The sequence below is a fragment of the Erithacus rubecula genome, assembly GCF_903797595.1.
Source record: "Erithacus rubecula genome assembly, chromosome: 4".
NCBI lineage: Eukaryota > Metazoa > Chordata > Aves > Passeriformes > Muscicapidae > Erithacus > Erithacus rubecula.
In genome coordinates this window covers 33,820,210-33,843,545 of record NC_136686.1, presented here as the reverse complement: position 1 = coordinate 33,843,545, position 23,336 = coordinate 33,820,210, and the positions used below count along the sequence as shown (strand labels likewise).

Sequence of the window (23,336 nt, the reverse complement as noted above, 5' to 3'; positions counted from 1 at the left end):
TGCAGCAGGGGAGATGTAGTTTAAATATTAGGAAATACTTTTTAGCTATAACACTGATTAAGTTGAAAGAACGAGCTGCCAAATGAAGTTGGGTAATTGCCATCACTAGAGATTTGCCATCACTAGAGATTTTCCAGGCTATGAGTATGCAACCATTTAGCAGGGATGGCTTAAAAATGATGCAGTCAATTTTGTCACAGTTCGGGACTTGGACTGAATGACTCATTATATGCATGTTTTATCCCAAATAATTTAAAAAATTTCTTCCTACTTTTACCCTAGCTAGGGATAAAGCAGCAGGGATGTCAGCAAAAATACCAGTAACATTTTCTCTCAGTGTGTGCCAAGCCTACATGAAATAAGAAACAAGTTGTAGTGAGAGAGAAGAAAGCCCAGATTGATGTGACCTTTATTATTTTAACAGTGTCTTTCAGCACAATTACAGAGTTGCAGGATTGCAGAGAACAGAGCTGGAGTATAAAATAACATAAATAAATAGAACAGGAGCCAAAGCAGTCAGCAGGAGGTGGTTGGAATTGGGCAGTGAAGGATGGGTGAAGGGTTTGCATTGGTCAAAGCCTTTATGATTCAGCCACCATAGTTGCAAATTCTGGAGAAAGGAAAGAATTTTAAAAAAATATTTAAAAAACCAAAATTTAAAGAAGGAGGAAGCATATTACAATGAACACAGTGTCACTGGGATAGCAGAAACATCACAATAACAGAAGAGCAAAGAAATTCAAGTTAATTAAAGGGAAAATATGATTTGGGAAATCTCACAGTGAAATGATGGGATTTTTTGAGAATAAGGGAGAAATGCTATACATGCCAGGCTGTAAGACTTCCACCACTATTCATCTGAAGAACTTGATTAGTTCTCGGTTATTTCTTTGTAAATCTCAATGGGATGAAGGCAAGAATTAGAAATTTAATCTTGCAGTGAGATAAATTTCCTTTATATCAGAGTTTGGCAAAGAGAATCATTAATGAGTCTCTCAGAGTATTCATGTCCCATATTATAATTATATTGCTTTTAAACTCAATTTTGTATTTGTAAACTGAGTGAAAATGAGAGATTGCAAAAACAGAAGCCTGATACCAACCTATGCAGCAATTTTGACCATGTTGTAAGAATGAGAAAAATTCCTGTGGTGTCAGAGAGCTAGGATTTTACCCTGTGGCTCTTATTAGTGGTACATCCATAATATTTACATAAACATATCTATCTGCAGTTTGGGGTTATTTTATGCTTTAGTATGTATAATGCCTTTCAGCAGGGAGATAAAGCATGGAAAAGGCACATTTGTATCCTGGTGAATAGCTGCCTGGTTATAATTCCTAACTCCATCTAACCTTGGAAGAGTTACACATGAGAATACCTTGCACAGTTTTATGTGCCTAGGAGCACTGAAAATGACAGACTGGAGGGAATCCCAAGAAGGGCAACAAAGACGATAAAGGGATTAGTGGGTATGCAGAGAGAGGGGTTTATGGGTTTAACATAATCAGCTGAGAGGGAAATGACAAATAGGGGAGGCAGTCGTCTGTAAAGGCTCGAGAAAAAATGACTGAAGTTTGACATAATGAAGAGTAAAGTCTGGCAACTAAAAAAAGATAAAAGATGAAAATTAGGGACTTTAAAGAATATTCGAGTGTTCAGTTGAAAAATGCTAAACTCTAAACAAGTGAGGTCTTAATTGACTGTTGTGAGCAAACAGATCACAGTTTTGATGGCATGTCCAAAAAACATGTTACCAAATGCAGACAGACCAGACTGAGAAATAAAAAATGTCAGAGGGTTTAAATTAATTCCAAGTTTACCCATCGTTTTGAAGATGGAAATCCAAATTAGGATTAGTGATGCAGATTACTTAACACAAAACATGTATAAATCCTGTATATGGTGGGTACATAGATTGAAAGTGTTGCAAACTGAATTTAAGAGATAACATAAAGTGCTTGTGATAAAAACCCCATTCTGAGCAGAAAAGGAGAAGGGCTATGATTATTAAATCTCTGTGTGAATAAATCCTGTGGAGAGAAACATGAACTGCAATGGATCAATCCTTTCCACAAAGGAAAACTAACTATGCATATATTGTTAAAACAAGTTAAATTAAATACCTTTTATAAAAATTTGTATCTACAGAATATATTTGGAAAAGGTTATTCAGACTTGCTGCCAAATATTTTCTATAATACATTTTAAAATACTATTATCACTTAATAGCAGTATATTTCTCAGGTACTTTCTGATAGCCAGCAAACCATAAAATACTCCTTCTTGAATAACTGCAACAATTTCACTTTTCCCAGGATTCTCAATGTATTTTAAATATTTCAAAGATGTTCCAGTTGAATAATCTTCTAAATTAGTTCACTACTCATTTTTGTATGAAGGTTAGTGCAAACAGGTGGCTTGTAGAAGCATTGTTACAAAGTGCACTCATATATGCAAACCCTCTGAGATAAGGCACGGTGTATCAGTCCCTTGTAAATGGTTATTGCCTCTGACTGGCCTGTTAGTGAGGGAACCCTTGTGACTTACTACATCCTTGTTTCCAGTTGTAGTTACCCTTCCAAACAAAATTATGTCTTTGCACAAATAGTGACTTTAAATTGCAAAGATTTAGATCCTTTTGTCATGTAAAATAATTTACTAGCTGTTTTGTATGAAAGCTTTGACTTGAAAGGAGAGGACTGTTTCACTGTGTTCAGTGCAGTTTAGTACTATATATCAGCCTAATGCATGTCCTCTAGTATTTTACTAAAATGACAGATGTGATTCCAGATGACATGTTGTAGGCTCGTGATTTCTCTCATCAGATTGTGTTTTTCACATTTTCTTTACAACAGCAAATCTGTTTAGGAACATTTATGAGTAATGACTTACACTTAAGTTATTTTAGAAGATAGAAGAGCACAAAGCAGGTTATGAAAAGAAGGAATTCCAAATTTTTTTTTAAATTGTTTTTTTTTTTTTTTCTTATGGCTTTATCTTGACAAGGTCAAGACTTTATAGTTGTAATTTTGCATGATTAATGTCACGTTTTTACAATATTCTGATTTACAGGGATAAAAATTTGGATTTGTGCTGCCCACAGAGCATGATCTTTGAAAGTTCTCTATGTACTTTCTCAAGTCTATTAATATCAAAAAACTGAGAGGCATGATGTGCATGTCCACTGCCAGTACACGAAATAGATTGAAAACAATATTAGGACTAGAAATTGCCATCTTTTTTCTCCTCCTTACTTGTTTACAAGTATTTTCCTGAAGCCAGTAGAGGTGCTTCAGCATCATTTTTCAGCCCAATCTGGAAGCTAAGGTTGCTTGTGCTATGAGGTAAACTGGCCTTGACCTGCAATTTTTTTTCAGATTCATCATCTTCTGACCACTTTGGTGAAATATGGAGGGGGTTTGACACTGCACAGAAGATGATTTTGTCTTACACAAACTGGATGCAAGTTTTCAGCTCTTTGAAACTGCTTCATGAGTCACAAGTTCAAACCGTGATCAGACAAGAGATAAACTGCTGAAACTATTTCAGAGCTGAATGGTCTTGCAGGAATGAGGATAGGTTTGGAGCAGGAGACCTAGGAGAAAATTTGTATATGTGAGACCCCAACTAGAAGAAGGCTGATTAGGTTGGGATTAATGCTTGTGATGATACAAGTTGTCTCTGTGGTGTTAAAAATCACTAAAGATGAGTTCTTACAACTGCTGTAGGCTCCTGAGGGACAGAATTCAAAGGCCATCAGGAGAATTAGCATTAACCCCTGTGAAAGGCTGCTTGTTTGCAATTGTTTAGTGATTTAGGAAGCTGATGTTTGAAACAAGGAATAGAAGTGATGCCTGATAATTCAGCTGCAGGACAACAAAATTGGTTTGCAACAGAAATACAGCATTTCAATACTGCATATGAAATGTGATGTATATTCGTGACTTTACATTTTATTTACATATGCAGTTATATTCTTGAATTGGATTTGTGGGCCAAAGGAAAAGCTGGGAGGTGTCTGTCCTCCTGGTTCTTTGGTCACAGTCCCAGCTGTTAACTTTTGTATGTATTTCAATCCTTTCTGGTATAAATATTGGCTGTTACAGTAAAATTTAAGAAATGGAAAAGAAACTGGTAGTATTGTACAGTAGGGATATGGTCAGAAGAATCAAAAGAAAAAAGCATTCTCTTCTCATTATCAAGTGTAAACACAGTAATTTCACTTCAAAGTTAGGGAACAGTAGAAGTGTAGAAGAAAGAGATAAGAGAAGGCATTTCATACTGCTTTATTACAATGTACTGGGTTTCAGGCATTGTTAAGGAAAAAAGTTATGATAGTCTTAAATATAAAGGTTAATGCTGTAATTTCTTGTACAAACCAAAATCATTATGCAATATTGTTATTTTATTCCAATTAAGACTAATTTTTATTTGCAGCCTTCTGGAATAGCTGAAATTTTATCTGATATGAGGCTGGTGGATCAGCTGTAAGCTTACTTACCTGAATTAAGCTTTCTTTCGAATAACTTGCCTAGTGGTTTTAACACTACTATCATTAATTTTAGTGTGTATAAAGAAGATCCATATAATAAATATAGGAAGTTTCAAGAAAAGACACCCACACTGTATTCAGCAGCACTGCTGAAGTTTAGCATGAGCTTTGCTTAAACCATAATATAATCATGATTGGAAAAACTAAGAAGCTTTGGTCTATGAACATGGCATAGTCACTGACATGCCAGTGTGCATCACATGACTGATATGTGAGTGGCTGGTTTTGTGTGTTATCTTCTAAGTTGGGAGACTGTGTTAGTTAACTGCTTTTTATTTCTCTTCTAATTGACTTTTTTTTTTTTTTTGTGAGATAACATTTTTTTAAAATCACAGAGATTAGCTAACAGAGAGGTATGAGGGGGTTTAGGTATTTTTTAGATTTCAGCTTATGATATTGCTTATTGATATGTCAAAACCCTGCTGTCTGGGTGATTTAGTAGTTTGGCCACAAACTTCTGTCTCCTGCAATGAGGAAAGCTTTAATTTAGAATTACATCTCTTCTTGTCTCCTTCAGTGTGTTTCATTCACTCTCCAAAAAAGAGAAAAAAGGAGAAATTTTCTATGTGGGCTAAGCTGATTCATTCCAAGGGGGAATGGAAAACAGCATTAACTTTTTAAGCAATGCTGTGAGAGGAAAAGTTATTCCTTTCTGGTATTTCTCATATTGAGTAAAAGGGAGTGACAAGCTTTCTTAAGTGTGAAGACCCACGTAAACACTCGCATAAGCTGGATAGACTGTTATTTTATAGAAATCCTGTAGCAAAACGGGTGTACTTTGAATTTTAAGAGCATTGCTTTGCTAAGCCATGCTCTACTTTCCTGCTAACAAAACATTAAGTAGAAATGCTGGCGCTCAGTTTTTATTCTTTCCATACTTTATAGTCAACTCTCCGTCTCCTTGAACTCGGAATGTCCTGATCCTCTCTCCACTGATATCAACAAACCAATTACAGTAACTGAAGTGGAGTTTGGCTGGGTACTTAGTCCTGCGCTGCGGAGTGCCCGACCCACAGCCGGGTTCTGCGAGCTCCTGCCCCCTCTAGTGTCACAACTCGGCTCCTCTTCCTCTAACGCCTCCAAGCAAGGTATGGCAAACACAGCAGGACTTGGTATTTCATTAAACCCAAATTATGCCCTTCAGAAGGTCACAGCCCTCAGTGATTCCTAGGTTTTCTCAGTTCTTTTGTGTAAGGCTAGTATTCGGCTGTTAGTGTCAAAGTTTACTCCTCTAATTACATACCATCAGCGCCGATTTTACCATCACCGTCCTTATCTCCAGCAGCCAGAAGAGCCTTCGTTTCTTTGTCTGATAGGTCTCTTCCTTCTGGGGTAAAGCCCTTCAGGACAAACCTAAGGAGAAGGAATAGAAAAAAAAAGGAAGGTTGGTTTGGGTTTTTTTTGTTCATTTTTATTTGGGTTTGTTGGTTTTTTTTTCTGCAGAACAATTACATCTCATATTTATTTGTACTCTGAGACATAAGCTGGAATCCAGCGTTGTGTTTCTGTTGTTGACCTTCTTTAACATTCAAACCCTCTTTACTCTGAAACTGCATTTGGCTGAAGAACTACCTGTAAGGTATTGACCATTCATGTGTTTCAGGGATCCTGCAATCCAAGTGACACATAACTATCTCCAACACTCTTTAGACTGTGTGCTCAGCAAACAACTGGCATAGCACACAAGTACTAGTCAAGAGTTTGAGCAGTGTGTTACTACCTAGAGTCTTGTATATAGAACCCACAGAAAATTAGACTCTTGATGCACGGATATTTGAGAGAGGATGTAACTTTACTTACTTCAATTCTTCCTCTTCAATGAAACCACTCTGATCTTTATCAAGAATATGGAAAACCTTCTTCACATCTTCTGGGCTCTTCTTTTTCAATCCTACCATCTCGAAAAACTTTTTGTAGTTGAAAGATTCGGCCGCTAAAAGAGATGAAAAACCAGAGAACTGCTTAGAAAAGTCATTGAAACACACACACCAACACATACCCATGGTTTTCTTCCATGCTGCTGTTTTTCCTGCCCTGGGAGGAGCAGTGGAGCCCAGCTGTGGTAGGAGCTGAGTGTACTCACTGTAATCGTCCATGCTTCACAGGTGCTAATGGAAATAAACAAAGGGCCAGGGGTCCAATGTCTGTTTTGCAGATGAAGAGCAGAGTCTCAGAAGGATGAGACTTGCCCAAGGTCACACAAGAAGTCTGTTATAGACTTGGGAGCTTTGGGAGCTCAGGTCTAATGTGCTTGGTCTCATTTCAATGCCTTAAACACTTTTTTTCCCCCCTAAGTTTTACACTAGAAAACAGACGTCTGAGACTGGACTCTGACTACTAAATATCTGTCACTTTTTGACATTTCCACTCCCGGAAAAAAAAAAAAAAAACAACAAAAAACCGACCAAAAATGCTCTTGCTCAAGCATTGGCGAGAAATATTTCAGAGTGCTGTTTTTTTTTTTCCTGGAGGCTTGCTAGAAATCAGTGTTGCGTTTCACCCGCTGAAGGAATGTGCAATCGTGGTGTGTGAGCTCAGACACTGCAAGGGAGCGCTGCACGGCGCGCTGCCTGCAAGACCTTGTGAGGAGCTGTCTCCGGGGAGGAAAAAAACAAACAACCCAGAGCCCTTGAAATCGGAGCCGAGTTTACCTGCTCCACCTCCATTGTCCTTTAACCGCACCCGCTTTTCTCCCACCCAGGTATCTTAACAACTGTGATGTGGATTGGAAATACTATAGTGACCTCCAAAACGTGCGGTGGAGTTTTTTTTTTCCTCCCCTATGCATTCTTATTCCCGCCGCATTAAATTTTCCCATTACATAAAATTAAGGAGGCTCAGTCTTCCGTGATCTGCCTAAGATCTTCCTGATCTGTCATTAGTTGCTGCTAATTGCATCTGCTCCGGGACTTGGAGATGGCCGTAGAACAATGGAAGCTAATGAGTAAAACAGCTGCTGGATCCAGCAAAGCAATTTGTCGCTCGCTCTGACTCTCCGGCTTCTGAGCTGAGGCAGGCTCAGCGGGTCTTGCGCTTCTGTCTGTTCGGGAAGGTCATCGCACAGAGCAGGACAGACAGAGGCGGCTCCCCGGGATGGTGCGGTCAGCCAGGTAGTTTGGGGGAGGGGGGGACAGCGTGCATCCCGGAGCACGATTGCTGGCTTTCTTTGAGAGCAACCTTAACTGCCTGAATCTCTGCAAACACGAGGAGGGTTTGCTGTCATTTTGGGGGTCGCGATGAATGAGAGGGGTAGGGAACATCTGATACCCGGAGGAGTCTGAGAGGGAAGTGTGGACCACTGCAGCCATTCGACCTGCAGGGAGCCCTGCAGTCGAGCAGTGCACCCGCTTGCTCTACTGTTGCCGTCTGTCCATCCCGAAAAGCAAAGCTCACCCGGGGATTCTGCATAGGGAGTACGAGAGTGGTTTCTTATATCCTTGAAACGGGAAACAGTAGTTCTGTAACATCCGAAACTAAATTTCAGGAATGAGTGGGAAGCTGCCTGCATCCACTGCTGACTTCTCTATCCCACACGAAGATATTATGCAGCTTGGTTTGCCAAGGGGTTTGTTCCCTTTGAAAGTATTCTCTCGGTAGAAGCAAAGTCTGTCTGCAGTTACTGCTTACTTTCCTTTAAAATAAATATTTCACCTCTGTAATAAGCAGGACAACTTTGCTGAGGATGCAGCCTTGTACTTCATAAACCTGTCAGAGGCATTCCTTGAACATCTGAAAACACATACTCATTTGAAATTTTGTCTAGCTAGTTCCTCTAATCTTCCCATAGCTAAAATAAATGCACAGCTGTCCTAACCTGAAGAGATGAAAGGAGGAAAAGAGAGAAGGGGAAAAAAAAGGATAAAAACCACTCACCTGCAAAGGCTCCCACAGCCTTCTTGATATCCTCAGCGCTGAGCAAGTCAGTCATAGCCATCCTGCAACTGTTTGAACAGGGAAGCAAGTGCGAAAAGATTAAAAAGTGCTTTTCTCATCATTTCTGCTCATATGACCAAAGCTGCAGTGCTGTGTGGGGATGGCACACCGGGAAAGGCTGGACCTGTGCCAGCTCTATAGCTCTGCGTGGATAAGTGCTGTGGGCTGTCGATCTCCAGTTCGCAGAGCCCCAAGTAGTCCACAGCCGCGAGGGCTCAGCTAAAGAGAGGGCACGGGGATGCCTTTGTGGGGACTGGGGTGGGGGGGGGACACGGGTGGGGGTCGCTCCCTGGGAGGCTGGAGCCTAAGCCTTACTGGAGCAGCGCCAGAGTCTGCTGTGATACCGGCTGGAGAAAGAGTTTTGCCAAGGTCAAGTCCTCGGGTGCAGTGGACAAACTAGTGGTGCAGAGCAGAGCCTTTTCCTTTAGTAATTCGGGATGAGCTTTACCAGTTATATTCGGTGATGTGTAAGGAACTGCAGCATATGCCAAGCTTCAAGCTGCTCTTGAGGTCGGGAAGCAAATGTAATGTAGTTTTTGAACATTTGCCTTGTCGTTCAACCACTTTAAACATTCTCCCCCTTCTCCCTTCCCCCCTCCCCTTCACACACATATTCCTTTTAGACCTTGTTTCTTTCGGGCCAGTCCATATTAAGCATCATCCTCACTGAATTAATTATCACATCCCAGCGAATCCTACAGATCCCGTTTGTAATGCACAATATGCTGCAGAATCTTCTGCGATAGGGTATGGCAAAACGAGATGTGAGGTGACAACACACTCGTGAGGAGCTCCTGTGCGGTAGTGGGTTTCTCAGGCAGGACCGGGCACTTCCCATTAGCATCAAAAAAAGAAAGCGTTTAGGATCCGTAATGTGTTTTCTAGGGTTATTTTTTTCTCCAAGAATTTCTGCCCGTTTTCCACATAAAATATGGCAAGTAGTCCAACTTGCTCTCAGAGTTTGGGCAGGAGCCATTAGACGGAGGTAGCCAAGGTTAGGGCCCAGTAGTAGGGCAGATCTCTGCAGGAGAATTGGCAGCGCTGCTCCAAGAGAGACGGGGGAGGACAGAGCGGTGGCAGCGAGATCCCCGGGCGCGATCGACGGGTACGGCCCGGTCCCGCTGCCACAATCACACCTCTCTGAATGGGGCCGCCAGAGAGCAGCCTCGAAAAGGGGGCGGCTGGTGCAGAACCTCGGGCTGTGCTGTCAATAATTGCTTGGTGCTTTTAAAAGTACGAGCCCCATCCTCTTTCTTTCTTTCTTTCTTTCTTTCTTTCTTTCTTTCTTTCTTTCTTTCTTTCTTTCTTTCTTTCTTTCTTTCTTTCTTTCTTTCTTTCTTTCTTTCTTTCTTTCTTTCTTTCTTTCTTTCTTTCTTTCTTTCTTTCTTTCTTTCTTTCTTTCTTTCTTTCTTTCTTCTCTTTCTTCTTTCTTTCTTTCTTTCTTTCTTTCTTTCTTTCTTTCTTTCTTCTTTCTTTCTTTCTTTCTTTCTTTCTTTCTTTCTTTCTTCTTTCTTTCTTTCTTTCTTTCTTTCTTTCTTTCTTTCTTTCTTTCTTTCTTTCTTTCTTTCTTTCTTTCTTTCTTTCTTTCTTTCTTTCTTTCTTTCTTTCTTTCTTTCTTTCTTTCTTTCTTTCTTTCTTTCTTTCTTTCTTTTCTTTTCTTTCTTTTTTTTTTTTTTTTTTTTTTTTAAACGGAGAAAGAGATGACATTCGGGTGCTACTTTTCTCTAGCTGGAACTTACCCCCCTGGCCTCCCTTTCCCATGTATTTCCCGAGATGCAAGAGATGCTTAGTTTTCTCCAAGGACGAGCAAGGAGATGGATGGTGGAGCCAAGTCCCTCTCCCTAGGCTGAACGCATCCTTCCCTGCTTTAGAGGGAAAGAGGAGCTGAGCGCTGGGATACTGAACTGAGATAAACAGCAGAGGAGCTCTGCGCACCTTCCTGCATGGGTCGTTCTCACTCAGCAGCCCCCGTTGTTTTGGAGGTGGAAGGGTGCAGTAAAGACAACACCTGGGTCCTGGGATCTCTTGCTTTAGAGGAGCTCAGGGTTAGAACCCTATTGTTAGTCCGTTTTAAACGTAGGATAAGCACAGACCCATCAATATGCAGCTATTTGCCAGAGATCAATGTGCCGTATCGTATGCAATTGACGTCCCTTTACCTTTCCTCAACTGAGGGAGGAGAGGACAATCTCCTCTTGCTCCCAGTGCAGACACCGCCAGCCCAGTGCTTTATCGCCCTCTGCTTTCCCTGCTTTGCTGCGTGCAGCATCGGTGCGGTCTGAAGAGGAGTTGGGCCTCAATCTCCTCAGGTTTTCCCCCTTTCTTGCTAATCTTTTGCAAACCCCTCGTTGAGCCTCGTTGAGCTTCCTTTTAGGTCCCTACGAACAGGAACGCACCTGCCCACCCGCCAGTGAAGATGCTCTCCCGGCGGGTGACTCGTGTTTCGGTGTTAACCCCGCTCTGCTGACGAGGCAGAGCACATTTGGAGGGCTGCCCTCGGGGTAACTCGAGCCCGTGGCTGGCAGAGGCGACACACAGAGCTGCCTGCTGTGCTGGCAGACGCCGATCAGGTTAACTAGCCTCATGCCAAGCCAGCCGGCCAGAGGCGCATTCCCTGTCTGCGTCCTGGGGATGCGAGCCCGGCGGCTCCCTCCGCATCCCTAACGATGCGCGAACTGCCCCGCTTCCCTCCGTCATCGGATCTGTCAGCCCTCTACGGCCTAATCATGCTGTGGAGGCGAAAAGTGAGAGGTGTCAGAAAAATGAGGCTTCAGATCAGGTGGAGCCATCTGTAGAGCGTAAATAACATTTCCCCCAGCTCAGAAGCACCCTCCGCAGCCAGACAGGTGAAAGCAGCGACGCTGGGTTTGCGAGCCGGACAGCTGGGATCTGACATGGAGGAGCGGCCGGGGCCCAGCTCCAGCCTCAGCAGCGTCTGTCTTTAAGCACAGCTAGCAAATTTCCCGAAGCTTTTAGCCTCCAACCTGTAGTCGAAACTGTTATTCTAATAAAAAAGGCGTTTCACGAATTGACAGTTTCTCACTCGACCCTTCATCTTTTTCTCATCATCTCTGTGAGATGAATGACGCGTTTTCCTTTATCTCTGAGACTTTGCCAATTTTCCTGCCCGAACTATCTGCAAAATCCACACAGTGGATTTCCAAGTTGTCTGCACCAAAACTTTTGTGTAGATCGACTTCCCCTTCCACCAGCGCCAGAATGATATTGTTACTAAGTAAACGACCAAATAAATTAAGTAGAAATCAGCCCACCCTTGCCAAAAGCAAATAGTTCAGGGAGAATTTCCTGAACAGCACGAAGCCCTCACACCAAGAATTGGAGCAGAAAGACGTCGGTCCTTTGCAAAAAGGGTGACACATTTCCTTTAGCTCCTAGTGACCACACCAAAGACAGCAACTTCATCCCATCGTTGCAGTCATCTGAGCAGAAAGAGCGGTGCCATTTCTAGACGTGTTGTGGATGTTGTGTGTTTTTTGTCTTCGGTTCACAGCTGGCTATTTCAGCAAAATCTCTTCGCAAGCCCTTGTTCATTTTCTCGTTCACTTTCTTCCCTCCCTTTCTCAGTTCCGTCATTTCCACCTTCTCCCCTGCCTTTCTTCTCATTCCCCCTCAGTGAGTTCACCTATTTACTCCTTTTGATGATCTAGTCTTCTCATTTGGAGTCTTCTTTTCTGGAAGCCATTCCTCAGTATTTGAGAGATTTGCATCTCTTTGTTTCCAGGCTTTTGTTTATGTAAAGGGGGATGAGGCCAGAATGATGGAAGATACCCTGATCTGCGAAGTCCTGCTTCTTTGCCCAGAGCTGATGAATCCAGGTTTGCTGTGGAAATTTGAGCATTTTCTTGCTACTTACCTCTTGGATCTCTCGTAAGCACGCTTGAAAAGGTGTTAGACAGGGAGGTGGTCAAAAAGAGTTGCAACTCGAGGTAGGAACCCCACTTATATAATCTCTTTTGCTCATTCTATTTTTGGCAGGTGATACCCACTCCTCACTGGTATCAGATATTCAGGGGTTTTGTTGGTGGTGTCACATTTATCTTTCCCTTAACTAATAGAGGAATGCTATTAATAATTCTTGGCGCTTACCTTCCCCTGGCTGTGAACACCCATTACATTGGCAAACTGATGGCCCACATGAAACTCGAATGTTTAGGGGAGAGGCAAGCTGTACAAGTGAGCTGTTAAGGGGCAAATAGGCAAATAACAACCGTAAAATGCCATTGAGACCTATTTTCCACTGTGTAATCAATTTAGGGACACTTTTCCTGGTATTTAATATTTTCCTGGCAAGGGAAAACATTTTGCAAAGGACCATAAATCATACATCAGAGGAAAGAGGCATTGGGGAGATCATGATGCTTTAGGAGGTTTAGTTCAAGATATGGGACTCTGCTCACAAAGGGAAGATGTAGCCCCCCTCATCAGCATGAGGGAAAGCAAAGACAGGATCCAGAGCTTGCCCTTTTCTTTCTTTAGCTTTGACAGATACTACTTGTAACAAAATAGAACAGGTCTAAACTGCCTCCTGCACCTGAAGCTACAACATTCAGCTTTATCTCTTGGTCTTGAAGGAAGTCAGAAATATTTTTTTTTTTTCCCTGCAGGCAACAGTAAACTGGGTTGTGCAATTCTGATTGCTCATACTTACAGAGGCATGCAAAACCTGCATTCAGGGCCCCATTGGGCAAGGTGCTGCAGAAGTCTAGAAAATTTACAACTTGAGCCTTCTTGGGAGAGACAGGGAATTGTAAATGAAGAGATCCTACATATACAGTCATAATACATCGACTGTAACCTATTCAGCATATAAATTCTCTTTATGCTGAGTTGTTTATTCCAGGGAAAGACACATTTGAAGACACTTCTATTTTTACTCTGTCAGGCAATAATAACAACAATAAAAATGCCTATGAAATGTATTTGCCATTCTGTAATCCATTTGGGGCATGTTTCCTGATATTTAATGTTTTTCTGGCAAGGGAAAACGTTTTATAAAGGATTATGAACTGCATTTAGCAGTAGCAGATTTATGAGTTAAAAAAGGGATTTTTTTTTCTGTTTCAGCACTCAAACCAAACATGTCTTAGGTTAAAAAACAACCAAGGTTATGTGATACAATAGAAATTATCTTTTGGGAAAGACAAGTGCTGCAAATGTGAGCTCTGATTTTTCTAGCTTGATTAATTGATACTAGAAGTGAGGAAAGATAATTGAGGTATGTATAGGGTAGGAATATTTAAAAACATTTCTCTGCCTGTATAATTTAGATACTGAGTTCTGTGAGACATTGGAAATACTCCAGTAGCTTTAGATAATTTCTAAAGAGGCAGCTTTATTGAATCAAACATGACAAAGGGTAATTCAATCATTTGTGTTCTCTCTTTTATTTTTTTTCCTATTACACTTCCTGCAGCGTTTTTTTGAGTTTGCAGTGTGCTACTGTAAGCTCAAAAAAACCCCGGTGCCACCACACTATGGTGTGTGTAGTATAGGAAGTAACACTACTTTTCAGCAGCATTCTTAATTTCTCATAAACATTGTGTCCACACCGTATCTCAGAGCAGGTAAGAATTACAGTGTGAGGTAGCTGGCTCTTGTGAGTCCAGATGTTTCTACCAAATGATACATTGCCTTTGGAACAGTGCAAGTCATCTGTCCTGGTTTGGAGGCCAGGTGTCTGCTAGAGAAAAACAGGAGCCTCTCTTTGAAATGGAAAAAGTAAACCTCTTCCCTCCAAATTATTGTAATTATGACATTAAGGGGGGTCTTAGGAAAAGATATGGGAAGTAGGAATAGCAGTTCTTTACTAGGAAAATTAAAATAGAAATACAGTATTAGAAAGAACAAACCCAAAACACTGATAGAGTCAGAATACAACCTGACACCCTGTCAGTCGGGGTGTTGGTAGCAGTTTGATTAAATGGTGGCTACAGACCTCCTGCAGTGATAGATGTGGTTCAGCTGAAGCAGTGCTCCTGTAGGGTGCAGTTTTCCTCCAAAGGTCCAGTGAGGATGATGAAAGGTCTGGTTTTCCTCTGGAAAGAAGATACCTTGGTGCCCAAAAATCTCAGTTTTTATCTGGGTAGGAAAGGCTTGGCTCATCCCCCTGGCTGGAGCATCTCCCAATGGGATGATGGGATTTTATCAGTCACACAATGGGACTCAATGTCCCTTTAGCAGACAGGGGGTGGGGGGGAATGTAATTTTATCAGTCATACAGTGGGACTCAATGTCCCTTTAGCAGACAGGGGAAGGATGGGTTGTGAAAAAGGTAAAGAACATTGCCCCACCTGATTTCAACAGCTGGCTGATTGCCAGATAGTATGTCCCACGGAGATAAGGGTCACTGCCCCACCTGGTTTCAATAGATGGTGATAGAATACATACTTTTGGTCACATTCTGTACTGCAGCCTAGGATGTCATCATATACTGTTTGCTAAATTCAGTTGTGTGGGGTTTGCATTGCACTTTGCAATGTTATAAACCCTTGGTGTAGTACCAAGCCTAGGTTCTGGTTTAGAAATACCAGTATCTCATGGTTGTTAGCTGCATGCTTCATTTCCTTTTGGTAGTTGGCAGAACAACTTTTCTCTTTTACCTACCTTTGGCAGCTTAGAGAAGGTAAGGATTGCATGACAGTCTTTTTGGCTAATGGACTGTGACTTCTATTTCTGTCTATTCCACTGGAATGACTGCATTTGTCCACTGGTGAAAGGAGAGCAAGTGCAAGGCCAGGCATTGCAATTCTTCTCTATAATTCAGCCATGTGAAAGCAATCCTGATTAGTGGAAATCCTTTCTTATCCTTTTAGTTAGTTCCTACTAAGGCTTATTTACAAAGAGAGAAGCAGATTTATGACCACATTGGGCATATAGTGAGGTCTTTGTTACATGTCAAGTATTTAATTTATTTAAAGGGGTTTTGTTGTTGGGATTTGTTTTTGGGTAAGAAGAGTACAATCAAAATCTGACACATCCAGGTTATTTGTACAAATCTTCCTGAAGCTGGAAGGTGTGGAGAGTTGTGGAAATCTCAGGCTCACAGAGATTCTGAGATTTCACCTATGTGAAATGGTAGAATTTAGGGAGGAAGTTTGTGTTACTTCACTTGTCAGTTTTGGTAATGTGGTTGCATATTTAGTATCATCTCAATCTGGTCCATTCACAAAAAGATTAGGACTGGATTTCCCCTTTAGGATCTATATACAGTACAGAGCTGGGAATGCTCATCCATTATAATTTCTTTTTCTCTTTCCCACCACATATAAATAACAGTAACCCAAACAATAAAGTGCTCCAGCTGCCTATCAGCCAATGTATCCTAGAATTTGGGATGGTATCATCACGACACTAGCATAGCACCTTAGAACAGGAAGCTTGCCTTGCTGCTTCCTCCTGTGCCTGCTATGTGTTGTGACAAGCAACTTCAGTCTTCAAGGATACCAGCCAGTTGTCTTTTGCTTGCCATAGATTTTCCTTATTTGTTAAAGGTGTAGTAGAATCACAACATCATTAAAGTTGGAAAAGACCTCCAAGATCATCAAGTCCAAACTTTGACTGAACACTACCAGCTCTAAGTGCTACATCCAGTCATTTCTTGATCAGCTCCTGGGATGGTTACTCCCCCACTTCCCTGAGCTGTCCATTCCAATGCTTAACCACCCTTTCAGGGAAGAAATTCTTCCAGATGATCAACCTGAACCTTCAGTCTGTCGAGGATGTTGTGATGATGAGTTGGAGAGTGGATAAATTAATGGAAGAGAGGTCCACTGAAAGTTATCCTACTGGCCACATCCAGCTTGTGAAGTTCCTGAGCCAAAAGGGTTGTGATTTGGGATAGGATTAGGGGAAGATGTCACAATCTGACTGCCTTGCAATTGCGTTCCTCCAAACACTTTTATCTATGCTCACTGTCACTGTTTACACTACTGAAAATATCCTTTGTTTTGTATATATTAATTATAATTTCCTCTGCAATGGCCTGTCATTAGCTTTGCCTGAGGGAAACCTGTATTCCCAGGATCAAAGCTCAGCAGTTCCATTTTTACTGATTTTTCCATTCCTCTGATAATCGTCTCAAAAGCTGAAGATAGCAAATAGCTGCAAGAGATACCCCAGAGGTAAGAAATAGGTCACTAGTAGTCCATGCTAGCTGTGGGCTTTGGGGACTCCCCAGCTTGTGTTGCAAATGGTGTGGAAAAGAAAGCGAAATGTCTCACCCAAAGGGGATAATATGAATAAAAAACAGAGATAGGTGTAAACCCCTGGTGTGAGTTAGGCTCAAATTACTAAACAAGAAAAAAAGCAAGTGCTGAAAGAGTAGGTCTGTGTATCATAACACCTCCTAGCAACTTCAAATGGATATTTACAGCAGGAAAAAAAGCTGTTAGTCCCAGTGGGAAACCCTGACCCCAAGGTTAAGAGAATGGAAACAGTTGGTTTTCTTTACAACAGACACTTGTGGGTATCAGACATTTGTCATAATTGACACTCTGGTGGTGTTCACACTGGGATGGATAAGCCCCATGTAATTATTACCACAGGGGTTATATTCCAGAAAAACTAGCACAGCAGAAAGATGGTTTCATTACTTATTCCTATTTATACTAGGCTGGTATTTATACTACTGGTAGGAGAACACTCAAAGTATTTAGATCAGGGTAAACAGCTTTTGGGGAAATTGGACTTTAGTTTTAGCAGCTGGAATCCTATGGTAACCAACATTTTGATAGTAATTCCTTAATTAATCTGTTGGGTTGTGGTTTTTTTCTTCTTTTTTTTTTCCTTGTCTATTTTTCCTTTTCTAAAAATTTTTTAATCTCTTATAATTCATTTCAGAGATGTTAGTACCCAGTGAGAAGAATTTAAAAGCCAAAGGTTTGTAAAGGAGTCATATCTTTCTGGGTTAACAGCAAATGGGAAGAATTTTATAGCTAAAAAATGGCAAGCTGGGGCTTTGCTGCCCACATCCCAAGTGGAAATTATTAGATAAAGAAGTCTGTAACTATTAGCAAAACAGGAGCACTGTTATATCAGCTGCTTATTTAGTGTCAATATTTCATTAGAAAGCAGTTCTTCCATTTACACAGTTGATAAATGAGATGTCTTCTCAAGTTTAGGTGACGATTTGAATCCAGCTAAGGAGAACAACAATAAATAAAAGTCATTAATGTGTAGTGCTGTTTCTGTCACCCTGATGAAATGAGTTGAACAGCAACAGTCCAGTTGTTAATAAACAAATTCACACAAAATGATCTTATTTGCACTAAAAGAATATTTCCATGTTGTTCATGGCCTGAATCTGACCCAAATGCTGAATTCTTCTGTGCTTTCACTTCTCTTTATCTTTAGATTGCCTAAATGGAAGACTACAGAAAGGAAATCTCTGCTCTTGCTACCTGTTCTAAACCTCTTAAGAGAATGGACAGACACTCAAGTGTTGGCTTGTCCAGCAGTATTCACCTGGGATCCCCTCAGGTAAATGCCAAGTTGAAAATTTGAGTTTATCTCTTGTAACATCCTTATCCTCTGTGTTCAGGAGAACAAAAATATTAAAGAAAGACTTGCAGGCATATTCCTAAAAAGATTATATTTTCCCTGCCATTTCCACTGTATCTCAACTTCTTTTTGCAATTTCCTTTTTGATATTCCTTCTGATAATAATCACATTATAAATTATATATGTATATATATATGTATATATATATAATTTATAACTTTGTGTATGGGGATTTATTTTCCTATGAAAGTGAAAAAGTTTATTCCTTCTATTTAAAAATTATTTGCAAAAAGGAAATATATGGTACTAACCATTTTTATAGAAACTTACATTATAGTTGTTATATTTTGCACATCTGAATTGATCCTCATTATGAGCATACTTGTTTTGCTTGGATAGTTGAATTATTTCTCCTTCCCCAAAAGGTTCATGGTGGCAATCTCTTGCCAAAATCACTCTATTGCATTTTTGAATTCCTGCTTTCAAAACTTTGCATATATTCCTTGTGTAGGTAAAAGGCAGGGTTGTGATCTAGAATTAGAGCATCAATGCATTTGGTAGAGATGTATCAGCACTTCAGGCACAGGCTTTGGTATTTTGATGGTTGTTAAGAGGCAATACTCCCAAGCCTTTTGAGCTTTGATCTCACTGGGACACAGAAGCTGCTGTGTTGAAGAACACTGAGATGCTTCAGAAAATTAATCATTAATAACTTGCTTAGGGATGATGCAGAGACATGCAAGACACAAGTGATGTGCTGGTTGGCATTTTGCCTCTGAAATTTATAATCTCAGTTATTTTTCTGCACTTCTGTTGACAATTGTGCTCTGTAATTTGGAAAGGAAAGAGCAAATAATCAGGGCATACTAAAAACCTTGTTGATCTCTGAGGTAGTGCACTTCCATGTCTTCTGTTACTACCACCTGGCTGCCTAGGGACTTGTTTTTCCAACACTTTCTCCTGTTAAAGGGCAGACAACTAAAACACCAACAAATCAACTGTTTGCATGAGACACACAGTATAGAGGCACAAGAAATTGTAGGTTACATCCTGTCATGGGGTGGTATCTTCCAAAATGGGCTATCCTTTTCTTTTTTGTTGCTCTAGGTCTTGATGGTGAGAAGTATAGCTTGTGACAGCAGCTTCACTTGGAGCAAAGTGAAGCAGAGACCATTCCTTTCACATAGAAGATTTATTTGTTACTTGACTTCTTCTTTACTGCCATATTTACCCTGTTTATTGCACAGAATGTGTCTTTTCAGATGGGCTTCTTTTACCCTTTCTTAATAGATTTGTTCCACTTATTAATATTATTCATAAGCCTGTATTCACAAGCATATTGTAAAAATGCTTAAAGCTGTGTTCACAGGAGACAGGGGGAGAAGTGGGGCTCTTCCTTCTCCCAGGAGAGGGAAAGTTTGCTAATGCCCTGTGAGGGAATGACAGATGATTTCTCTCTCAGGTTATACATGCTCTAAATCCTCGCCACCGTTTTTCTCCAACGATGAGGAGACAGATGCTACTGTAACAGCACAGAACTTGCACAAATCCCTTACAAAGACCTTTATCACTGCTCTAAGTAAAACCAAGTGGCTTGCTTAACCTTTCATCCTATTTTTAGATGAGCTTACGTTTCTGAAGGATGTATTTGATTGCCTTTCATGGTTTTGGCTAGTTTTCTGTTGATTTTTTTTTCCTTTTTCTTTCAGTGTGATATGAGAGGATGAAGGTGTGAGAAAGTGTCTATTTCTCTGAGCTGTTGTGTTGGTATTTGTTAACCTGACATTTTGTGTGATGTGCCCAATTCCCTTTCTAGCAGTTTCTAGTAGCCATGGGAATAAAGATAGCAGAAATCACACTTTTCACACGCAATTTGTCTCCTGGAAAAAAAACAAAACAAAACTAGTGGAAAGGATAGACAAATGATTTTGTGAACAAATCTTTGATTTGGCATCAGGGTAGATGCTATGAAGACTTGGGAGAGGAGGTTTGGTTTTGTTTCACCAGTCTAGTGTAACCTGGTTTGCAAGAATTGCTTTTATATCCAGAGAGCTGCAGTTTCCACTTGGTTGTATTTTGAGGGTCTGAGGCAGCTTCCACAGTTGTCATTGAGACTCTTGTGGTGTATTTAATGGTGATTTCACTATGGTCTTCTTCTAGAGCTTTTCTCAGGAACTGCAATGTTATGGGGATCAAATGGTACCACTGAGTATTTCTTTTATAGAGAGAGGGCCAATTGTTTAGGAGTTTCATTGAGACTGTAAGTGTGTGTGGGTACTCATCTCTTGTTAGATCTCAATGACTGTTGAAAACTACTGTTGTTTTAGATTGTAATCTAAAGGCAGAAAAAACAGGTAAAAGATTAATCTCTTATGCTGTTTCTTCTTAAGCATCCATATTTTATGTGTGTGCTTTTTTTTGTTTATGAGAAAGAGTACATGCTGGACAGTTGTATTATGTTTTATTTTGTGGGTTTTTTTTGAGGGTTGGTTGTTTTTGTGGTGTTTGTTTTGTTTTTGTGTGTGCATGTAAGGATATATAATTGTCCATCTTCTGGCATAGAAGAGCTACAGAAGTCCACAGTTCTGGAGTGGGGAATTATCATATATTGTCACCAAAACTAACCAAGTATTGATAGACAAAGTTTTAAAACACTATGTATTTTATTACTCACTTAGACTGGCAGGAATATATTTTCTGGTAAGTACCTATGAGTGTGTGAGAGAAGCAAACAAGGGGGTGATTGATTGTGTGAGGATGAAGACTGGGGAACAGATACACACATGCTGAGAGAGAGATGTAGATAAATACCTTTTCACTGTGGGTGTCAGCTGGAACAGATGCCTCAAGCATGCATGCTGCCTTAACCTAAGTGTGTGTGTGTATTCCTCCTCCCTACATAATCTACACCTGTAGAGGAAAGCATGTACCTATGTGAAAAAAAGCAAGTACATACCTGGTGTAGAGTTAAATGAAAAGTTGTTTCAATAGCTGAGTTCCTGCTCTTGTAAAATCAGGGAAATTGTGGTCATCTTGAAAAATATGTGGAAGTTTTGAGAAACCTGCAGAAAAAAACATAGTTCTACTACATTTTGGTAAGTGGAACACTTGGAACTTTCTGCTCCCCTACCAGAAGTGCATCTGATACACTGTACAGGGTTTTCAAAGTTTAATTTAGCTTAGGTCTTGGCTGCAAACAACTGCTGATAAATTTAGTTGGGGGATTAGGGAAGACTAATAGATCCTTAAAAGGAGCCTGAAGATGAGACAGCAAAACAAAAACATCTGCTAGACTCTCCCTTAGAATGGTAGCACACCATACAGACATATTTTAGAGAAGTAAATAGGTTGGTTTTGGACAAGAAGTGATTTTTGTAGATACAGGCACTTGGAGAAGGAAAGCCAAATGTGTATTTAAGGGAATTGTTCCCTTTCCAAACTGAAGGAGGGAGTATCTTGTCTGGAATCAGTAGTGTATAGCAAACACCCTTCTCCTGTGTTTCTGCATAGTTTGCTAACCCTTCAAAAATTTTCCCAGTTTTTAAAAAATAGGTCATCATGTTTGTATAGTCTTTGGATTTCTTTGGCAGCATTAATCCAAGTGTACATTCTTAAGCAAGGCTACCACATCTTATGAAATTTCTCTGTGCTTCATAAAGTAGTATTAAGCAGTATTTCATATATCCGGTCAAAATGGGGACTCAAACCAAATCAGTGCAAGAAAACTTAGTCAGGCATTTACTTGAAAAATAGACTTATTGGAAATTACTAGAAGTTTCTCTTCCTAGGTGTTTCTTTCTCACTTGTTTTATACTGCATCAAATTTTCTAGATCCAGCTGTAACTGGGGCCTTTTAAAAGTATTGTATATAGATGTCTCATAGCAAGAAACAATTCTTATGCAAAGGCAGTGTGATCTTGCACAGTCTTCTTTATCCTTAACTTTGGACTATGAATAGTCCCTCTGAAGATAGATTTGGAACTTAAATGAGAATGAAGTAACTATTTAATGCCTTTTTTCCTGCCTTCTTCACATAGCCTTTTGCTATCCCACAATTACATTTTTAGTTTTTCTATTGCCTGAGGGCCCCAGAGAGAACTTACATGAGAAAAGGTTAAAAAGAAAAAAGTATTTGAATAATTATTATTCAAACTAAGAGGGAGTAATCATTTGATAACATTTCAATCTACTTAAAAGGAAATTCCCTTTCATAGAGTGTTTAATTATCTTGTGGGTTTAGCAGCTCGATGGCTATTATTTCAGCAAAGGGTTTATTGAGATTTGCAGAAGGATTAAATGTAAAAGCAGAGTGTCTGTTGTTAGCCTAGCTAAATCTGATAGACTGTGAAATCATAAGACAGTCATCTGTAAGAATGTGATCTATATTGCCAAGTCAAGCAAGTGTGTTTGGTTTTCAGGTTTTTTTTGTGCTTTGCAACAATAGCTGAAAAGAAAGTATTCAGATTAGAAATATAGACCTGCTCTGATGAATTGAAATATGGATTCAAGAGTGAAAACAACTAAGAATTTTTCTAGTAAAAAAAAATCTGTTATGTTCATAAGCTCTTTGTATATTCACATGATGATGTAGATGGACTGGTAAGCCCCATGTCTTGCATTCAAAATATGTGAACAGTAACTTTTCTGTAACTGAGAGCAAAATGTCACTGACTTTTCAAGTTATATCTCTAAAATGCCAGTTGGAGTTATGTAGTTATGTGATGAAAGTGTTATTTTCTGTGATTCTTGTACTCCAAATAAGGTCTATTTATAAAACTCTGCAGCCTTTCTGACTGCTCACTATTGACAGCCTAAAGAGCCCAATTTCAAGTTTTGTAAATGTTTCTTCATCCTTTGTTTCACTGTGTCAGCATGCCAGGCATGGTGAATATTATAACTGTTTTATTTCTTGATGTCTAAAGGCCACAGCATTAGCAAGAATAAAGAGACTGAGAGTAGTGGGAGACAAACTACTAAGGTAAAAGAAAAGCCAAAGAAATTTATTAATTGCTAATAAAATTAGTGCAGGTCTAGTGCTTGTGTGGTGCATAATTTGAGTCTCTCTATTCATTTTCATGACAGACATATTTCCCTCCTCCCCCCCTTTGGAGCACTGAATACTTGATGTGTCAGGCAACATTTGAGGAAGGCTGTTCAAAGGTACTTTACACATCAGGATCTCTTAACTATTTTACAAGTCTCATTAATGCAGACCAGGTTTTTCCTGGGATTACCAGTTCAGTTTATAGGTTTCTTAGTAATTCCAAAGCTTCCCCACAGACTTGATAGACTTGATGACAAGAGAGCTGACAAAGCAGGAGCAGGCCAAA

General features: G+C 40.2%; 2 protein-coding genes across 3 annotated transcripts in view; one reads left to right on the top strand and one right to left on the bottom strand.

Annotated features, from left to right (window-relative positions):
• Window positions 1–392: 392 nt before the first annotated feature.
• On the bottom strand, window positions 393–12,499 carry PVALB (parvalbumin). Of its 2 annotated transcripts, XM_079304311.1 has the most exons (5): window positions 12,361–12,499; window positions 8,427–8,494; window positions 6,354–6,486; window positions 5,797–5,906; window positions 393–610 (listed from the first exon to the last, which is right to left on the bottom strand). In XM_079304311.1, the coding sequence occupies exons 2-5, from the start codon at window positions 8,485–8,487 to the stop codon at window positions 582–584; spliced, it is 333 nt and encodes a 110-aa protein (XP_079160437.1). In that variant the 5' UTR covers window positions 8,488–8,494; window positions 12,361–12,499; the 3' UTR covers window positions 393–581. The 2 variants fall into 2 exon arrangements, with proteins under 2 accessions (XP_079160437.1, XP_079160436.1); XM_079304310.1 differs by lacking the exon at window positions 12,361–12,499 and having other exon boundaries at window positions 8,427–8,513.
• NCF4 (neutrophil cytosolic factor 4) overlaps window positions 7,043–23,336 on the top strand; it is a 37,174-nt gene continuing 20,880 nt past the window's right edge. Inside the window, exon 1 of the mRNA XM_079304308.1 lies at window positions 7,043–7,663. The gene's annotated coding sequence lies outside the window, so the exon portion shown is untranslated. The remainder of the gene's footprint in view (window positions 7,664–23,336) is intronic.

Coding starts and splice junctions, on each gene's coding strand:
- PVALB (XM_079304311.1), bottom strand. CDS start 8,487: ATGGCTATGACTGACTTGCTCAGCGCTGAGGATATCAAGAAGGCTGTG. Junction 6,487..8,426: donor GGCTGTGGGAGCCTTTGCAG/GTGAGTGGTTTT, acceptor CATCTCTTTTAG/CGGCCGAATCTTTCAACTAC. Junction 5,907..6,353: donor ATTGAAGAGGAAGAATTGAA/GTAAGTAAAGTT, acceptor CCTTCTCCTTAG/GTTTGTCCTGAAGGGCTTTA.